We start from the raw sequence: 17,870 nt of genomic DNA, 5'->3' as shown, positions 1-17,870 counted from the left end.
TTCAGTTGAAGTTTCAAGTATAGTCGCCGTTTAAGCAGTCTATTTCGTGCAAGTGGGAAGTCTAATGTATGCACATTTCGTACGAATTAATAAACAGTTCAGAAATAGCAGCAATATGTATGTGGTTTTAAAATCAATCTTGAAAATAACAGAGGAAACACCTTCCTCTTCGGGATTTAGCGATTCTGTATACAACACTTCATCTAACTGTGTTGTCTAAACGTATTACGTTTCTTTCCAGAAACAGAGCTTGGAGAGTAGCTTACGAAAATTTTTCAGATTCTGCTCCGCTGTCTAAATTAGCACAACCGAAAGCTCAGGAATTACTTCTGTATACTCAATGGATACATAAAAAAAACCATTTTGGTCTTCAGTATGCGTTACTGCAGGTTAGTGGAAGATTAACTGTGGGGATTCCCTACTTTTTTGATAGACAGTTCTGTCAAAGAATAGTGACGTTTTACGAAACTCATTTCTTTGTTCGATAACTCACAAGTATGTGAGAAATGAATTAGTACCATCCAAGTTACGCACGCATAGGTTTAATGCAGAATGTTTGAAAATGGAAGTTAGAGTTTTGTTCTCGAAGCATGTGTAAAAGAAGGAAACTGTAGAGGGAAGAAAAGACACTGATGTAATAGAGGCTGAGCGCGGATGGTAAGATATCAGACATTGCGACACTTTTCTGAAGAAATATAGGCAACGTACTTAAGCAGATGCCACAACAGAGATTTCAACCCGACATCCAGAGTCACTGAACCACTTCGCTTGTCTCTCAGAAGAGAGAAAACCTGCTTGACATTAGCAGCAGAACATTTGTTACCAAGAAATGTAGGACTATATTTTATTTGGATATTTCGAATAGTAAAATTCTATCACTATATTGTGCTCATGAAGATGACGGAATGTGTAATTAAGGTGTTGTGAGGAACCATAATGAACGTGAAAGCTGTGTGGTCATCATGCGCTGCCAAGAACAAACGAACAGTGCGCCACAGGCTACGTACTTGCCGCCTCTTCCTCGAGGTCCTTGTCCTGGCGGACGGCCAACTCGTCCGTAATCGTCTGCGGCTCGTCGGGGTCCTCTTGACTCATGGTTGTCGGATGGCAGGCGACACGCGTCCAAGTCACGAATCACCGCTACCGCTCTTCACTAGGACACCACTCCCAGGCAGTCCTCAGAAACCTGCTCCGTGGGGTCTGCCTCACGGGCCAGAGATACGGGCGCTTGCCTGCCAGTGGCACTAGCGTGGCAGGTGGATTGCATTACATTGCACAAGCAACTCGCACTGCGACGGCTGATTTTCCCGTATTCTAAGTCGCAGTACCAGCGTGGATTGTGCAATTAAACGCAACAGGATTATCGGAGCAGTGGAACCCGCTCCTCGTTAGATGGTTCTCCAAATTCTTTTAAGATTCTTGAGACAGATGTTAGAATGTGGGTAACGCAGTGCAACAAATTTTGTTAGGTGCTTTTCTACGACACAGCCTACGTCGTGGAATCAGGCAGCGACCAAAGGAAGCAGATAAAAAGGTGCCGACTGGTACTGATCGACACCTGAGGTTATCGACCCTCCCAGCAGGAGAGGCTCCCGTCGACAGAGTGGGGCGCTGTTCACTGTCAGCAGCAGTGTCGAACGCTGTCGATAACGCGTGCGACAGCGGGAGACCCTCTCGAAGCGACAGCTGGCGAGATACTGGCGCGGCGCCGACCGATGGTTCCCATGGGCTGACCGCTGGGACGCAGCAGCCCGCGGCATTCGCGCCTGGCGGCAGTCCCGCGGCGTTTTATTTATACCTGTGCGATCTGCACGCGTCCGCTAGCAACTAGTTGGCGGCGGAATTCGTGCCCACTAGCGTGGAAAATGCAATCGTTGTTTGGAAACACCGCTGCGACGCAGTAGGTCGTCTCTGCTACACAACCGTGTTAAGGATTCATAGACAGGATATACGAACGAAAGGACGCAATACGCACTCGCTTGTGTATGTATGTGTATGTGTTCCAGCCATACTCGATGGAAGGGGTTACAAAGGACCCGAATTTCTATAGAAACGCACTCACTTGGAAGACGCGCATGCACTCGTGCAACGCCTGGTGTACTGTTTAACCAAATCAGAACTTCTTGTCACCCAGCTTTTCATTGCGTGGCTTGACCACACGGAAATACTTCGGGGAAAGACTTGGGGAGTACCACTGACGAGGAAGATATATGTTCACGATTTCGCAACTACTGCTGCTGCCGTTGTCGTCGTCGTCTCCGAATAACTACTGCAACTTACATCCTTCTGAAGTTGCTTACTGTACTCATCTCTTGGTCGCCCTCTACGATTTTTTCCCCCACACTTCCAATACTAAGCCGATGATTCCTTAATGTCTTAGAATGTGTCCTATCAACCGATCCCTTCTTCTAGTCAGGTTGGCCGGCCGCGGTGGCCGTGCGGTTCTCGGCGTTGCAATCCGGAACCGCGGGACTGCTACGGTCGCAGGTTCGAATCCTGCCTCGGGCATGGACGTGTGTGATGTCCTTAGGTTGGTTAGGTTTAAGTAGTTTTAAGTTCTAGGGGACTGATGACCTAAGATGTTAAGTCCCAAGTGCTCAGATCCATTTGAACCATTTATTCTAGTCAGGTTGAGCCTCAAATTTCTTTTCTCCCCAATTCTGTTTAGTACCTACTCATTAATTACATGATATACCCATCTACTCTTCAGAATCCTCTCTAGCACAGCATTTCAAGAGCGTCTATTCTCTTCTTGTCTAAAAAGCGATGTTAACAAATTTCTGTTTACCAGAAAAGTTTTTCTTGGAACTAATGGTTCAATAATAAAAAATTAGTGCTTCATCCTAAACTGCAGCGGATTTATAACATGTTTCATACAAAAAAAATTAACTTACCAACTTGGGAGAAATATTAACGAAATTTCTTATATTTTGTAGCCATTCAGAACGATCTTCATTGTTTAAATTACATCATAATTATTTCCCAGATCCATGTCACCCAATATTAAATGTGGTACACTAATAGCTGGTATTTAAAAAGGTTCTTCAAACTCAGCCTTATCTACAAACGTTAATCATAATATTCATGACTGGTGACCACTTTCCACATTATATTCGCTCTCCATGAGCCCTCACATGCAACTCCCTCTCTGAGAGTTCTACCACTCAACTACTTTACTGAGCAAGCACCTGTGAAAACAGGGGTGAAAATTAAAGTAACCGATACAACATAATGTTCAACAGCAAAAATTGTTCTACAGAATCTTAATTTTTGTAATAAAACAGTCCCAAACGCAGGAAGGTGTTCGTTTATTTGCTAGTGACCGGTTTCGACCACTGTTTTGGTCAGCTTCAGACCGCTTACTCTGTGAAGAGAGTAGCATCATTGTACTTAGAGGAATGTAAACTACTAGCATGAAAAGAAACACAGTATATCAACAAATACGTAAAAGAAAGGGAGCTATATCCATGGGAGTCTGCTGCACCTGGCGAGGAGCAAGCCCCAGTCTAGGAGGCATATAACCACTGCTGCATGTCATGCAATTTACATCGCTTAAATAGTGCAACTCTACCCACCAACTCCAGCATTACATCATTATCAGCCAATGGCCGTAAAACACGTTAAATAAAGCCTAAATACAATTATAATCATAGATGTATCGAAAATAAAATAAACTTTATAAAACCATGATACAAAACTTAAAACTGAGTAAAAAGAAGCCGTTAACGTATGAGAAAACGCATGGTGCCATCTATAGGGCCCTGGGTGTAACAATTATGAGTCAAAGATGTTCAGCAGGGACGCCACCAGTAACTATTGTATCGCTCTGAATATCGATGTATTACGACCACAAAGCAAAGATACATTAGTACTGGCTTACAATATTTGGATCTCCGGTAATCAAGGTACGATAATCAAAATCGATATGTTACTACTACCGATCAGAAAACGAAATACTTATTATACGTTGAACATTATTTCCGTCACAATTATATTCAAAATTAGCGAGGCCTTTAACCACTAAAAGGAGTTACAAACACGCTATATTAAGATACATAACATTAATGCCTTTCTATAGGGACAAGTGCATACCATATGTCAGATACAGACGGCGAGAAAAATACTACTTATAATCATGGTAATAGTATAAAGACAGGTATGTTCGTATTCGTAATATTATGTACAAGATTAGATGTGAGCCATTCATTATCCCCAGAGTTTGCAGTTATGTTTAAAACATTAAAGAACCTCAGTGGAATAACACAAAAATAAACTGAAATAAATTTTTGATATTAACATCAAATGTCCACAATTGGGACTTAAACATATGTAAGGTAACGATGATTAAGCAAATGCGTCACGGGTACTCAGGTAACAACAAAAACATCAATGTATTCTCATTATACAGTAAACGCTGACCTGCTATTACGTCTTGGTTTAAGCAAATAATAAGCTTTGGCAGTCATTAAAACTTGGGCTTGAGTCACCATTATAATTAGCTATAGCAAAAAATTCGACATCCCAATAATAAAATTGGTCTATTATTGAACCTGTACCTCGACTTATATGAAAAGTGGCAAATAAATAAAGTGTCTTGGGTGTTCACTATTAAAAACGCCATCAAATAAAACAAGGAGACATCGAGAGACAACTTTTGCCATACTAAAATAGCAAACCTTTGCTGGCCCGAACAGTGGTCGAAACCTGTCATCAGTAAATAAATGAACATCTTTATGCGGTTGGGACTGTTTACTATAAAATATAAAATTTTAACATTTGTTGTAACCGCTGGATTTCCAATAGAAACAAAGTAACTTTTTAAAAAATATTTTCTATGGAAAGCATTTCATTTTTACAGTTTACATATCTTTTATCAGACTATTCAGTGAAACTCACTCCCAGCATTCTGGATGGCAGTAGGCAGGAACTTGCAACGGTTCAATGAAATTACTACACCGTCAAAGTTTTTTTTCTTTTTTTTTTCCTAAATGGCTTCCAGTTTCTGACTTCCTGTTTTGCTGCGTGCAGCACTGGGCTGTCGTATACAAATAGTACCCTGCATTTAGCCACTCACACAAGCCATATGGCCAGCAAATACAGATTATGGTAGCACTTATTTAGGTGGCTTGATAATGGACTAAAGTCCGAACTGGTCGACATTTAAATAAACTTCTGTTTTCTGTGTAGCTTTGACTGTTTCATAATTACATTATTCAATTAAAATTTTGTCATTTATTTTACAAATGGCTTTTTAGTGTTTTATATATATTTATAATACGCCAGTATTGTAATTGGAGCAGTTAGTTACATATTTGATGTTATGAAACAAATTTGTTCATACAGTATCGGAGAGTGTGACGTGGCGGGAGAGCCACGTACGTTAGCACGGAACTTCCGGTATTACGGGAGATGCGTCAGCCCTCCTTGTGATCCGGCCGACGGATTAATGACGAGAGCTGATGAGCCGGCTATCCTGGATGTGGTTTTTAAGCGGTTTCCCACATCTCACTAGCTGAACACCAGGCTGCTACCAACGCCCCAGCTCGACTACACGATTCACAAACATTTCCAAAGCGTTCACGCACTTTCATACGAGATGATTTTAGACGCAGGCAGATCGGGTACACTGGCTACACCCAGGCGTGGAGGGATGTTCGTGTAATATTGCCAAATCCCAAATAGCAGAGCCGACTCCGTGAAGAAAAGGAATAAAGACCAGGAAAAAGAAGACTTGCCGAGTTTCTGAATGAAATATGGGGAAAAAACTGAATTCAAATATTTATTATTACAAAACTTGGTATGGCTGAAAGAACTACACTCGTATATGAAATAGTCTACACCTCGCTTCTCTAAAGGTAAAAATGAGATAGCGCTTCGTGTCATAAGACAAGTCTTCGGTACCCAGTACCACGAAAACTAAATCTGAACTGTCCGTAACCGTGGATTAGTGCAACTATACTGAATTAACCGATACCATTTAAAAAACAGCATACACAAATTTCACGTATGTCGCAACTGGCCGTGGATTGACGTTTTGCAGTAGACTAGTTGCACTTGGTTCCTCGCGATGAGTAGCGCTCGAAGTAAAGGCTTTACCATCCATAAAGAGAGTAGGCATAAATTTCCCTGCTCATGTTTCCCGTTGGAAATTCTTTGGTTTAGGTGATGAGAAATTGTGTCATTCCATACTCGTTCTTTTTCTTTGGGGTTTGGGGCAGTGGACTTAGACTGTTGACATTCATCAATACATCGTTGTTTCATTTCAGGAGAATGCTGGTGGTGCATTCGTCTTACCGACACTTTGTGGAATTGGAGCACCTTAACTATGAATAATGGTTACTGCAGTGTACAACGCTCAGCGTGATATGCCTGGTCCAGACAACGGGAATCAGCTACAGACGTCACACTGCAAACTTCTGACACCTTTAGTATCCTTACGTGACGTTCATTTTGCAACTGACCATTTAGAGTTCAATTTGTTAATATTTTCACTTTGCAGAAATCAAATAATGGAACTATGTTCGTCACTGATGCCAGTAGTGTGTGTGTGTGTGTGTGTGTGTGTGTGTGTGTGTTGGGAGCATTTACTGAAGATCCGCAAGCTTTTAGGGGGACATACGAGGTGTGTTAAATAACTAATGCAACATTTTTTCTCGCCTAATTTCGGTTGAAAACATGCGGAATCTGATTTCTTGTGGACGTTGGAATGTTCCGGCTTCAGCCCCTATTGTTTCAATATATAGGGTGCTGTACGTAGCTTTCAAAACGGGGAATGTAACGGAGGTGCGTACCAAGCAGAGAGCTGTCGCTAATTTCTTTTGGCGTAAAACCAGAGCATCGCAGATATTCGTAGGCGCTTGCAGAATGTATACGGAGAGCTAGTAATGAACAAAAGCACGGTGAGTCGTTGGGCGAGGCGTCTGTCATCATCGCGACAAACCTTTTAGATTTCCCGCGTGCCGGCCTTCCACTCACATCTGTTACTCCTGCAATACTGCAGTGTGCGGACGCTCTCATTAGAGGTGATCGACGGATTACAATCAAACACTTCGCTGCACAACTGAACGTATCTGCTGGTAGCGCTGACACACTCGTCCACCAGTTGGAGTACTCAAGGTGTATGCCGGCCGGGTTCCTCATCGCCTAACCGTAAGATCATAAACTGCCATCTGTTTGTCCCGATGAAGGATGCACTACAAAGGAAGCAATACGTTGTTGATGATGATATCGATGCAGCAACACGTTGGCTCCGAAGTCAGTCAGTAGAGTGGTACCATGCGGGCATACAGGCCGTCGCAATAAGATGGCTTTGGGTTTTGTAGCGAAACGAGTGGGCAATAATACGGTGTATTCGAATTCTGAATAAAACTAATCTGCTAAATAAAAAAAGTGTGTAGCATTACTTACTGAACGCGCCTTGCACATTCCATTGTACAAACTACCGATGCTATTTTTTGCTAGTTTGTCAGACATTTACGGTTTTATTTGACTCACCGTTGTAAATAAAAGAAACAGTCAGTTGGAGGTCTGCAGAAGCTCCAGAAAACTAAGCTAAATTCCGTAGCACTACCAGAAGAACTTCGCTACCATGTTGTGGTCTGTGACACGAGTGAATTGTATGTCATTATAGTTTTACCTATTTCTTCTGCAAAATGCATATGGGAATAGCAAGTGGTGGTGTGCCCCCTGTTCATTCTAAGTTCTATAATTTTACGAGCTGTGGTGGTCTTCTTTAAGAAACTATTTTGACGTTAGACTCATATGATATAAGGAAACAATTGAAACACGAACAACGTTGGTCTTATGGAGAATCACAGGTTTTCTCCTGCAGGAAACTAAATACGAAGGAAGGTTAGGCTACTAGAAGTCTAAGATGAGGCGATTAGAGACGTAGCACAAGCTCAAATAGGGAAAGGTTCGGTAAGGAGATCGATCGTCCTTTTGTTGAAGGAAACATCCCAGCAATCATTGGTGTGGCTTAGGCTGCAGAGCAGAGTTCTCTTGGTTTTAGACTTTGCTTACATAAATTTCTAATTCTTCAACAGTATCCATTGTCCGCCTCTTAGATAATGCAGATAATAAGAATGAAAATACGTTTATTTGGGACTATGGCGGCCAAAATGCGGCATTGCAGGTTACTAACGAAGGAAGATTTCTGTGAAAGATATCGAATTTTATTGTGTCTCTGCAGATACCATATTTAATCAGAAAATGTAGCTTTTAAACAACACCGCTTGTCCAAATTTATATACCTTATTTAATGTTTGTGGGACTTCTTAACCTGTGAGGAACTTTCGCCTCGTGTCTTAACGAAATACCACCTGCACCGCAGCGATAAAGCACTAGCGTTCACTGGTCCTGTGAGATCCGGATACTCGTGTTTGCATCAGAGGGCGTTCAAATATATACCTAACATGCGTCATCGGCCACAGCGAGTCACAGGCGGGAGAACGTCCTATAAATGTTTAGTATGATAGAGATGACGTGTCCCAGGAGACCAAAAATAGCGTTACTGGTACGTCAAACAGTTTTCATCTCACAGTTTTCGACCAAAAAACTCGAAGTGTTAAACCAGTACATTCTGTAAAAGCTGAAATAATACATTATCTTTCATCGAATTTGAGGACACAAATGTAGTACAGGCAACTGAAAATACTGGCAACATTATCCTGCATAGTCCTTCTCATAGGGTTTGGGCTAGTGAAAGACATCTGCGTCCAATATGTTTGTGACATTCTTCATTTTGACCATATTCCACTATCTTACGCATGCAAAGCTATGCTTGCTCTCTCTTACTGCTACTACCAGCTGCTGTCCCTTCTGATTCTCTCTCTCTCTCTCTCTCTCTCTCTCTCTCTCTCTCTCTCTCTCTCTCTCATTGTCATTATCATAGACTCTGTCTCATTATCACTGGCTCTCACCCCCACATCCACTTTCTCCTTCTCTTTATTCCTCTCCCACTGTCACTCTCTCTTTTCCTAGAATTGTTATCTTATTGCCAACTATCTTCCACCGCCACTGTTTTTCTCTCTTTCTCCACGCTGTCATTGTGTTCTTCGATCCTTCCATACGATAGCCACTGTCTGCTACCTTCCAGTATATATATCAGTTTTCCGTCTCTTTCCCGGTGCCATTGTCGTCTTCTCCTCTCACAGCATAAAAAAGCGCAAATTTGTTCACGTGCCAAAATTAGTGTGAAGATTTATAAATGTGCTGAGGAAGGTAGAATGAGGCTGTTAGTATCCCACTTTTCAGTCAGTCTTTTAAACAGGAGCATATTAGTATTTTTTGTGCTCCTATAGTTGTATTTTACCACTGGTTCCGTTCTTTTCCCTGCCACAGCGGGGCATGTCACTGCTATGAAAAGAACTTAATGTGTTAGTAAAGATTTGATAGTATACTTATGTGGAACTGAAATAACGCAGAACTAATTCTACACCTCCGATCTGATTTTACGTGCACAAAAGTTTTGCATTTCCTCAATAGTACAACACGGCCTTCCCAGAAAGCTTCTGATGATGACAGAGACACTTGCTTCTGATTATAACGCAGATACTTCGCAGCATATTTCTCTGTGCTACGTCACTTTTTAAACTATCACAGGATTTTACGTGCGTGTTTTAAATGTAGAAGTGCAGTAAGTTTGAACCTCTGTATTTTGTAAACGGATCTACATCTACATCTTTAAGCGCCTGGCAGACGGTACATCGAACCATTTCCACAATAATTCTCTATTACTCTGCTCTCTGTGCGAGCTCTGATTTCCCTTATTTTATTAAGCTGATAATTTCTTCTACGTAGGTCGGCGCCATCAAAATATTTTCACATTCGGAGGAAAAAGTAGGTGACTGAAATTTAGTGAGAATATGTCGCCACAACGAGAAACGCCTTTGTTTTATTGATGCCCACCCCAAATCTTGCATCAAGTCAGTGACACACTCTTACCTATTCCTCGATAATACAAAACGTGCTGCCGTTCTTTGAACTTTCTCGATGTGCTCCGTTAATTCTGTCCGTTAAAGGATCCCACACCGCGCTGCAGTACTCCAAATGAGGAGGGAGAAATGTAGTGTAGGCAGTGTCTTTAGTAGATCTGTTGCATCTTCTACGTGCTGTGCCAATAAACCGCAGTCTTTGGTTCGCCTTCCCCACAACAATTGTATGTGTTCTTTCCAATTTAATTTGTTCGTAATTGTAATTCATAGGTATTTAGTTGAATTTATAGTCTTTAGATTTGATTTGTTTATCGTGTAATCGAAATTTAAAGGATTCCTTTTAGCACTTATGTGGATGACCTCACACTTCTCATTATTTAGGGTCAAGTACCATACAGATATCTAAATCGTTTTGCAATTGGTTTTGAACTTCTGACGACTTTACTAGACGATAAACGGTAGACTCATCTGCAAACAACCTAAGAAGGCGGCTCAGACTGTCTCCTAAATCGTTTATATACGTCGGTAGGAAATAGCAGACGGCTTATAACACTACCTTTCCTAACAGGAAATCACGAAACCAGTCGCATAACTGAGACAATTTGATTACAAGCTGCACGGTGTCAAAAGCCATCTAGAAATTGAAATCAATTTGAAATCCCTTGTCCAGAGCATTTAACACTTCGTGTGATAAATATAACAAGAAAATTTTCAATGTTGTTCGAGATTGTGTATTAGGAACCACCCATGAAGTAAATGGTGCCTCCAGATGCCCGTCGATCTTCGCAGTACCAAGGAGGGAGGGGGCGTACTTTATGACTTCCTTCTGAAAATATTGTCATCTAGTCAGTTACTTTATATTGTACAATTCTTCTGTTGGGCATACAAATGGTCCCTAGCCCAAGGGTTGTCCAAAACACTTAACCTATTCAGCATGTGCCGAGTCCGCTGGAAGTGGTATGTTTTCTGGTCTGGCGGAACTGTGAAAGCGCGCCTGCGCCACGTGCTGCCGTCAGTTGGCCTGGCTCCAGGGCTCTGGAGCGACGCAACTCACATCGCCGCCACCTGTAGCCGGATCTGCCGCTTAGCGGTTTGATGTGCGATGAGCGCCCCGCGCTGACTTGATACAGTCACATTGGCACTCTGGAGTGGCGTGCGCCACGTAAGTCGTCAACAGTGTCCGTGCCGCGCGCGCGATGTGCAAAGATCACCGTCTGCCCCGACGAGGTTACAGTCCGACACAGAGATGGTGAGAGAGCAGCGAGGGTGGGTGAGAGAGGGGAGATGCGAATGACGGGGATGGCGTGAAGAGACGTCAGTAGTTAGCGTTATACATGATAATGGTGGTTGCACACCATGCCTGTGGATTAAATTGCTGGGTTGTTCGTAAAACTGACAGTTTTACCACTGACGAAGATGACGGAGGTAGTCATCGAAAGCTTGGGATTTTATCCAAATTTGACGCGGCAAGTAAACCGAGAACTTTTTATGTAAGGACTCCGTCGCGAAAGACTTCGTAGTCATAATAGCACAAGCAGTTTTGAGGTACAAGTTATCGACCCCTGCTGCAAAATCCATACTACTGCTTGTCGTAGCCACTGGCGGCAATGCAGGTGCTAACCCTGACATTCAGTTAATCGTACAGATGGCGATTACGTTATACCACGCCTGCTCGACCTGTTAACGTAATTCTGCGAGTTATTGCTTGACGAGTCGCACGAGTCACTTCTCGTCCCATCATATCCCACCTCTGAGCACTATGGGACTTCACTACTGAGGTCATCAGTCCCCAACAACGTAGAACTACTTAAACCTAACTAACTTAAGGACATTACACACATCCATGCCCGAGGCAGGATTCGAACCTGCGACCGTAGCGGCGGCGCGGTTCCAGACTGTAGCGCCTAGAACCACTCAGCCACCCCGGCCGGCTATTGGAGACAAGTTCAGAGATAGTGCTGTCCAAAGAACTTGCTGCATGTCCTGCAAAGTATGTTGAGTTTCACAGGCAGTGTGTGGGCGAGCATTATCTTGTTGGTGTAACGGATCACCTTCTTGTTGCAAGAACGGCAGAAGATCGGGTCTAACAACATTCTGCACGTCGAGCGCTGGTTAGTGCCCCCTCCAGAAAGACCATCCCATAACACCAGGGATGGGGCATTCTTGGACGAATGCACTCTACATGACAGCGGCCTACGTCGTGCTCGCGAATCACCATCACTTGTGTGCAGGCAGAATCTGCTTTTGTCTCTGAAGACCACAGCGTGCCATTCCAAGTAATCCTCCGAAGGCACCAGCCGAGCCGTGCCACATCGATGCCGTGGCGTGACTGGAACCGGGCTGGAGGTGCGCGTATCTGTAGTCCCACTGCTAATAACCCGTTCGCGGTGGCCGAGCGGTTGTAGGCGCTTCAGTCCGAAGCCGCGTGACTGCTACGGTGGCAGGTTCGAATACTGCCTCGGGCATGGATGTGTGTGATGTCCTTATGTTAGTCATGTTTAAGTAGTTCTAAGTTCTAGGGGACTGATGACCTCAGATGTTGTCCCATAGTGCTTAGAGCTATTTGAACCATTTGAAACCTTTCGCGAAAGTTCGGGTTGGTGCATCTGGGCTCACAAGCTGTCCTCTCTGTGCTGCGGTAGGTGTACGATCTGCCATTGCTGCCCTTTTAATACGGCTATCGTGGCGGACGTCTGTCCTACATCTATACCCCTCAAGCCACCTGACGGTGTGTTGCAGAGGGTACCTTGAGTACCTCTATCGGTTCTCCCTTCTATTCCAGTCTCGTGTTGTTCGTAGAATGAAAGATTGTCGGTATGCCTCTATGTGGGCTCTAATCTCTCTGATTTTATCCTCATGGTCTCTTCGCGAGATATAAGTAGGAAGGAGCAATATACTGCTTGACTCCTCGGTGAACAAAAGCCCGTAACGAGCTACTGAGCGTCTCTCCTGCAGAGTCTTCCACTGGAGTTTATCATCTCCGTAACGCTTTCGCGATTACTAAATGATCCTGTAACGAAGCGCGCTGCTCTCCGTTGTATCTTCTCTATCTCTTCTATCAACCCTATCTGGTACGGATCCCACACTGGTGAGCAATATTCAAGCAGTGTACTGTAACCTACTTCCTTTGTTTTCGGATTGCATTTCCTTAGGATTCTTCCAATGTAAGTCTAGCATCTGCTTTACCGACGATTACTTTTATATGGTCATTCTATTTTAAATCACTCCTAATGCCTAATCCCAGATAATTTATGGAATTAACTGCTTCCAGTTGATGACCTGCTATATTGTAGCTAAATGATAAGGGATCTTTCTTTCTATGTATTGGCAGCACATTACAATTGTCTACATAGAGATTCAATTGCCATTCCCTGCACCATGCGTCAATTCGCTGCAGATCCTCGTGCATTTCAGTACAATTTTCCATTGTTACAACCTCTCGATACACCACAGCATCATCTGCAAAAAGCCTCTGTGAACTTCCGATGTCATCCACAAGGTCATTTATGTATATTGTGAATAGCAACGGTCCTACGACACTCCCCTGCAGCACACCTGAAATCACTCTTACTTCGGAAGACTTCTCTCCATTGAGAATGACATGCTGCGTTCTGTTATCTAGGAACTCTTCAATCCATTCACACAATTGGTCTTACTTTGTTCATTAAACGACTGTGGGGAACTGTATCGAACGCCTTGCGGAAGTCAAGAAACACGGCATCTACCTGTGAACCCGTGTCTATGGCTCTCTGAGTCTCGTGGACGAATAGCGCGAGCTGGGTTTCACACGATCTTCTTTTTCGAAACCCATGCTGATTCCTACAGAGTAGATTTCTAGTCTCCAGAAAAGTCACTATACTCGAACATAAAACGTGTTCCAAAATTCTACAACTGATCGACGTTAGAGATATAGGTCTATAATTCTGCGCATCTGTTCGACGTCCCTTCTTGAAAACGGGGATGACCTGTGCCCTTTTCCAATCCTTTGGAACGCTACGCTCTTCTAGAGACCTACGGTACACCGCTGCAAGATGTGGGGCAAGTTCCTTCGCGTACTCTGTGTAAAATCGAACTGGTATCCCATCAGATCCAGCGGCCTTTCCTCTTTTGAGCGATTTTAATTGTTTCTCTATCCCTCTGTCGTCTATTTCGATATCTACCATTTTGACATCTGTGCGACAATGTAGAAAAGGAACTACAGTGCAGTCTCCCTCTGTGAAACAGAGTCTATGAATATCTGCGATCCTCTAGGTTTCCGCCAAAAGAATTTCAGTGACAGGTCTCCACTTGCAACACAACTCTGTAATAGACTTTATTTTGGAGGCTACGTATAGTGCCGTTACCTATCTGAACTTTATGAAACTACTAGCTATACCCGGCGAACTTGGTTCCGCCTCTGAAAATCTTTATATGTTATAGCTGACCCGGGAAACGTTGTTTTGCCACATAAATTATCTCTGGTTTATAAGAATAATGTATACGTGTAACACAATAGCCGTTGTTGGCGGGAGCTCGAGACACAATAATAATGGCCGAAAACTGTGTAGGGAGTGAGAAAAGGCTTAGGGGGAAGTCCGGCAGTATCGGCCACTATTAGTTCTAGCGTTTCTACGGTAGATCGTGCTGATTTAACAATTGCAGCCGATACACGGCTCGTCCATGAGCATACAAAAATAGCGGCAATTTCGTGTCGAAACGTGTTCGCCAGCATCATGAATAAGGCCAAGAGCACACGCATCGATTTTTATCGTACGTAAAAACATTGTACGATTAAATTCTTTTGGAGGGACGAAGGAGAGCATAGGAACTTCTTTGTTCCACTAAAATAATTTGATCGTACGATATATTTCCGTGCGATAGATATCGGTGCGTACGCGCTAGGCCTAATGCTGGTTTGGCGAATGACGCGTGCTACCTAGTTAAACTCCTCGTCTAGTTACGTCGATTCAAAGAGGGATATTCGAGTCGTTGCTTTTGGTAGGTTTCCTTCAATTACATATCTATCGAATAGTGAAAGACTATCACCGGTAGACACCTGGCGGGGATAGCTGATCAAGTGATAATTGATCAGTTATCGACCGGGGTTGAAAATCATTGAATTACTAAAATCGCTATTAAAATATAGCTGTTGGTGGCAGAAGGTTGAAAATTTAGGGTTGCGTGTATTTTGTAAGGCCACATCATAGAAAAATAAAAATAAAAAATTCTGTCCAAAAAATAAGAAATTTTTTTGGGGTGGACCACCCTTATCACTTAGGGGTATGAAAAATAGATGATGACCGATTCTCAGACGTACCGAATATACATGTAAAATTTCATCAGAATCGATCGAACCGTTTCGGAGGAGTACGGCAACTAAAACTGTGACACGAGAATTTTATATATAAAGATAGCGTCTGAAGCGGGAATATTCCACAATGTCCCACAATAAACTCCGCTCTTTTTCAACCGAAATTGGCCGAGATAAAAAGTGTGTTGAATTAATTACTGAACGACCTTCATAAATCAGCAACAGAAGTATAATAACAAAAAAGTGGTCATAAACCCTTTCTTAAAATTCCGTTGATTTAATAGAATGTTCGAAATGTCCACCGCCTACTGCAATACTCGTTTGCCGGAGCTGTTGCAACAAGTTCTTGGCAGACTAAAGAAATTATGCTGCACAAGTGCAACGTTTGGAATCCTCTCGTGTCGTCGGAACTTGAGCACGACATCATTTTTGTGAATTCACCCCCATTAAAAAAATTCCAAAGCCGTCTCATCGGATTAACCGAGCGTGTAGACCAACTGATAATGGCATCACGTCGTATCCAGCGGCCTGAAAGTATTTGGTGAGCGCTTTCCTTATCACAATCGAGTTTGGTCCGGCACCCATGGTACAGGTACCACATATTTCCACGTATTTCTAATGGTACTTCCTGTAGGTAAGTTGGCCAACACTTCGCTAAGTAATTGTGCGCACCTGATACCCGTTTATTACTCCAGTGAAGTGAGTACCAATAACATAGTCTCCAGTAATCCTGCGCCAAATGTTCACACTCCGACCTGTCTCAGCTGCTTGGCGTTAGTATGAGGCGACTTTGCCATACCTATACCAAGTCATTCAGTAATTTGTGTGTTCCTAGCGTGCTATATGTGAACATTAGCTCCTGCTGTGGTCGAGAAGTCAGAAATATTTTTATTATCTTGTCTTTCTGGGTGTTACACACTTCTGCCATCGCTCTTTCAGCGATTACGTCCAACGCAACATCTAAGCAATACAAACTAATTTGAATGGGGTTTTGGCATTATTTATACGTTTCTTGACTTGTTTGATACAGGAAGTGACCGCCCTAAGTGTGATAATTACTACGACTACCACTAAATTCCAGTGAGTGTTGTAAGCGGGGAAGATTTAAAAAGCACACTTTACATATTTACTGAAAGGATGTTTAAAGCAATATGTAGGTGAGAGGGAAACCCTATATATTGATCATCATGTGACTCCTATGGTCTTGTTAATAAGACGTTTCTTCAAGTCCATCATACCCAAAGATAACATAACGATCCGCCCACCCCACGTCTCACACAAAAGATAATTTTTTATGTACACGAGCACAGATTCATATACTAACACCCATATGACGATGACATCATGTGTGATATGGCGTCGTTTTGGGTGATCCAACAAGAGAGCCTTTGAGACCCTATTAAAAATTCCTACAGGCTAACGACAAAAGACACGCTAAGGAGAAGGAAACGACGCACCATGAATGAGTCGGCCGGAGTGGCCGAGCGTTTCTAGGCACTTCAGTCTGGAGCCGCGCGACCAATACGGTCACAGGTTCGAATCCAGCCTCGGGCATGGATGTGTGTGATGTCCTTAGGTTGGTTAGGTTTAAGTAGTTCTATGTTCTAGGGGACTGATGACCTCAGATGTTAAGTCCCACAGTGCTCAGAGCCACTTGAACCACGAAGGAAGTATCAGTATAGGACGGAAATCGGTAGATGTGACATATATGTACACACAAAGAAATAATTACAATTCCAGAAAAATTGGATGAATTAATCAAAAGAAAGAACTTCACTACCTGAGCAAGACAATAACATGTTGGTCCACTCAATTGGCTCTGAGCACTATGGGGCTTAACATCTGAGGTCATCAGTCCCCTAGAACTTAGAACTACTTAAACCTAACAAACCTAAGGACATCACATACATCCATGCCCGAGGCAGGATTCGAACCTGCGGCCGTAGCAGTCGCGCGGTTCCGGACTGAAGCGCCCAGAAACGCTCGGCCACCGCGGCCGGCTGTTTGTCCACCTCTGGCCTTTATGCTAACAATTATTCGGCTTGGCATTGATTCACAGAGTTGTTGGATGTCCTCGTAAAGGACATCATGCTAAATTCTGTCCGTCTGGCGATTTAGCTCGTCAAAATCCCAGGCTATTTGGAAAGCCCTGCCCACAATGCTCCAAACTTTCTCGGGGTCAGATCCGACGGATTTGCTGGTTAAGGTACGGTTTGGGTTCAAATGGTTCAAATGGCTCTAGGCACTATGGGACTTAACATCAGAGGTCATCAGGTCCCTAGACCTAGAACTACTTAAACCTAAGGACATCACACACATCCATGCCCGAGGCAGGATTCGAACCTGCGACCGCAGCAGCCGCGAGGTTCCAGACTGAAGCGCCTAGAACCGCTCGGCTACCACGGCCGGCTAGGGTTTGGGAAGCACGAAAACAAGCAGTGGAACTCTCGCTATGTCTGAGCGGGCATTATCTTGCTGAAATGTAAGCTCAGGATGGCCTGCCATGAAGGGCAACAAGACGGAGCATAGAATATAGTCGACGAACCAATGTGTTGCAGGGGTGCCGCGGATGACAACCAAAGGGTTTCTGCTCTGAAAAGAAATGCCCATTTCAGACCAGAAAGTAACCAGCTGCAAATATTTTT

At 43.4% G+C, this 17,870-nt stretch overlaps 1 protein-coding gene across 5 annotated transcripts in view; it reads right to left on the bottom strand.

Annotated features, from left to right (window-relative positions):
- Positions 1–17,870, bottom strand: part of LOC124595158 (sodium bicarbonate cotransporter 3) — a 976,895-nt gene that overhangs the window by 450,798 nt on the left and 508,227 nt on the right. Inside the window, exon 1 of one of the 5 annotated variants that reach the window (XM_047133765.1) lies at positions 1,008–1,708. The exons of the other annotated variants lie outside the window; for them this stretch is intronic. Coding sequence (XP_046989721.1) covers positions 1,008–1,095 — 88 coding nt within the window. The 5' untranslated portion in view covers positions 1,096–1,708. Of the gene's footprint in view, positions 1–1,007; positions 1,709–17,870 lie in introns of those variants that run through there. 5 annotated transcript variants of the gene reach the window in all.

Source organism: Schistocerca americana, chromosome 2 (assembly GCF_021461395.2).
Source record: "Schistocerca americana isolate TAMUIC-IGC-003095 chromosome 2, iqSchAmer2.1, whole genome shotgun sequence".
Taxonomy (NCBI): Eukaryota; Metazoa; Arthropoda; class Insecta; order Orthoptera; family Acrididae; genus Schistocerca; species Schistocerca americana.
The sequence above is the reverse complement of the archived record's forward strand: the minus strand, read 5'-3'. Positions and strand labels throughout refer to the sequence as shown.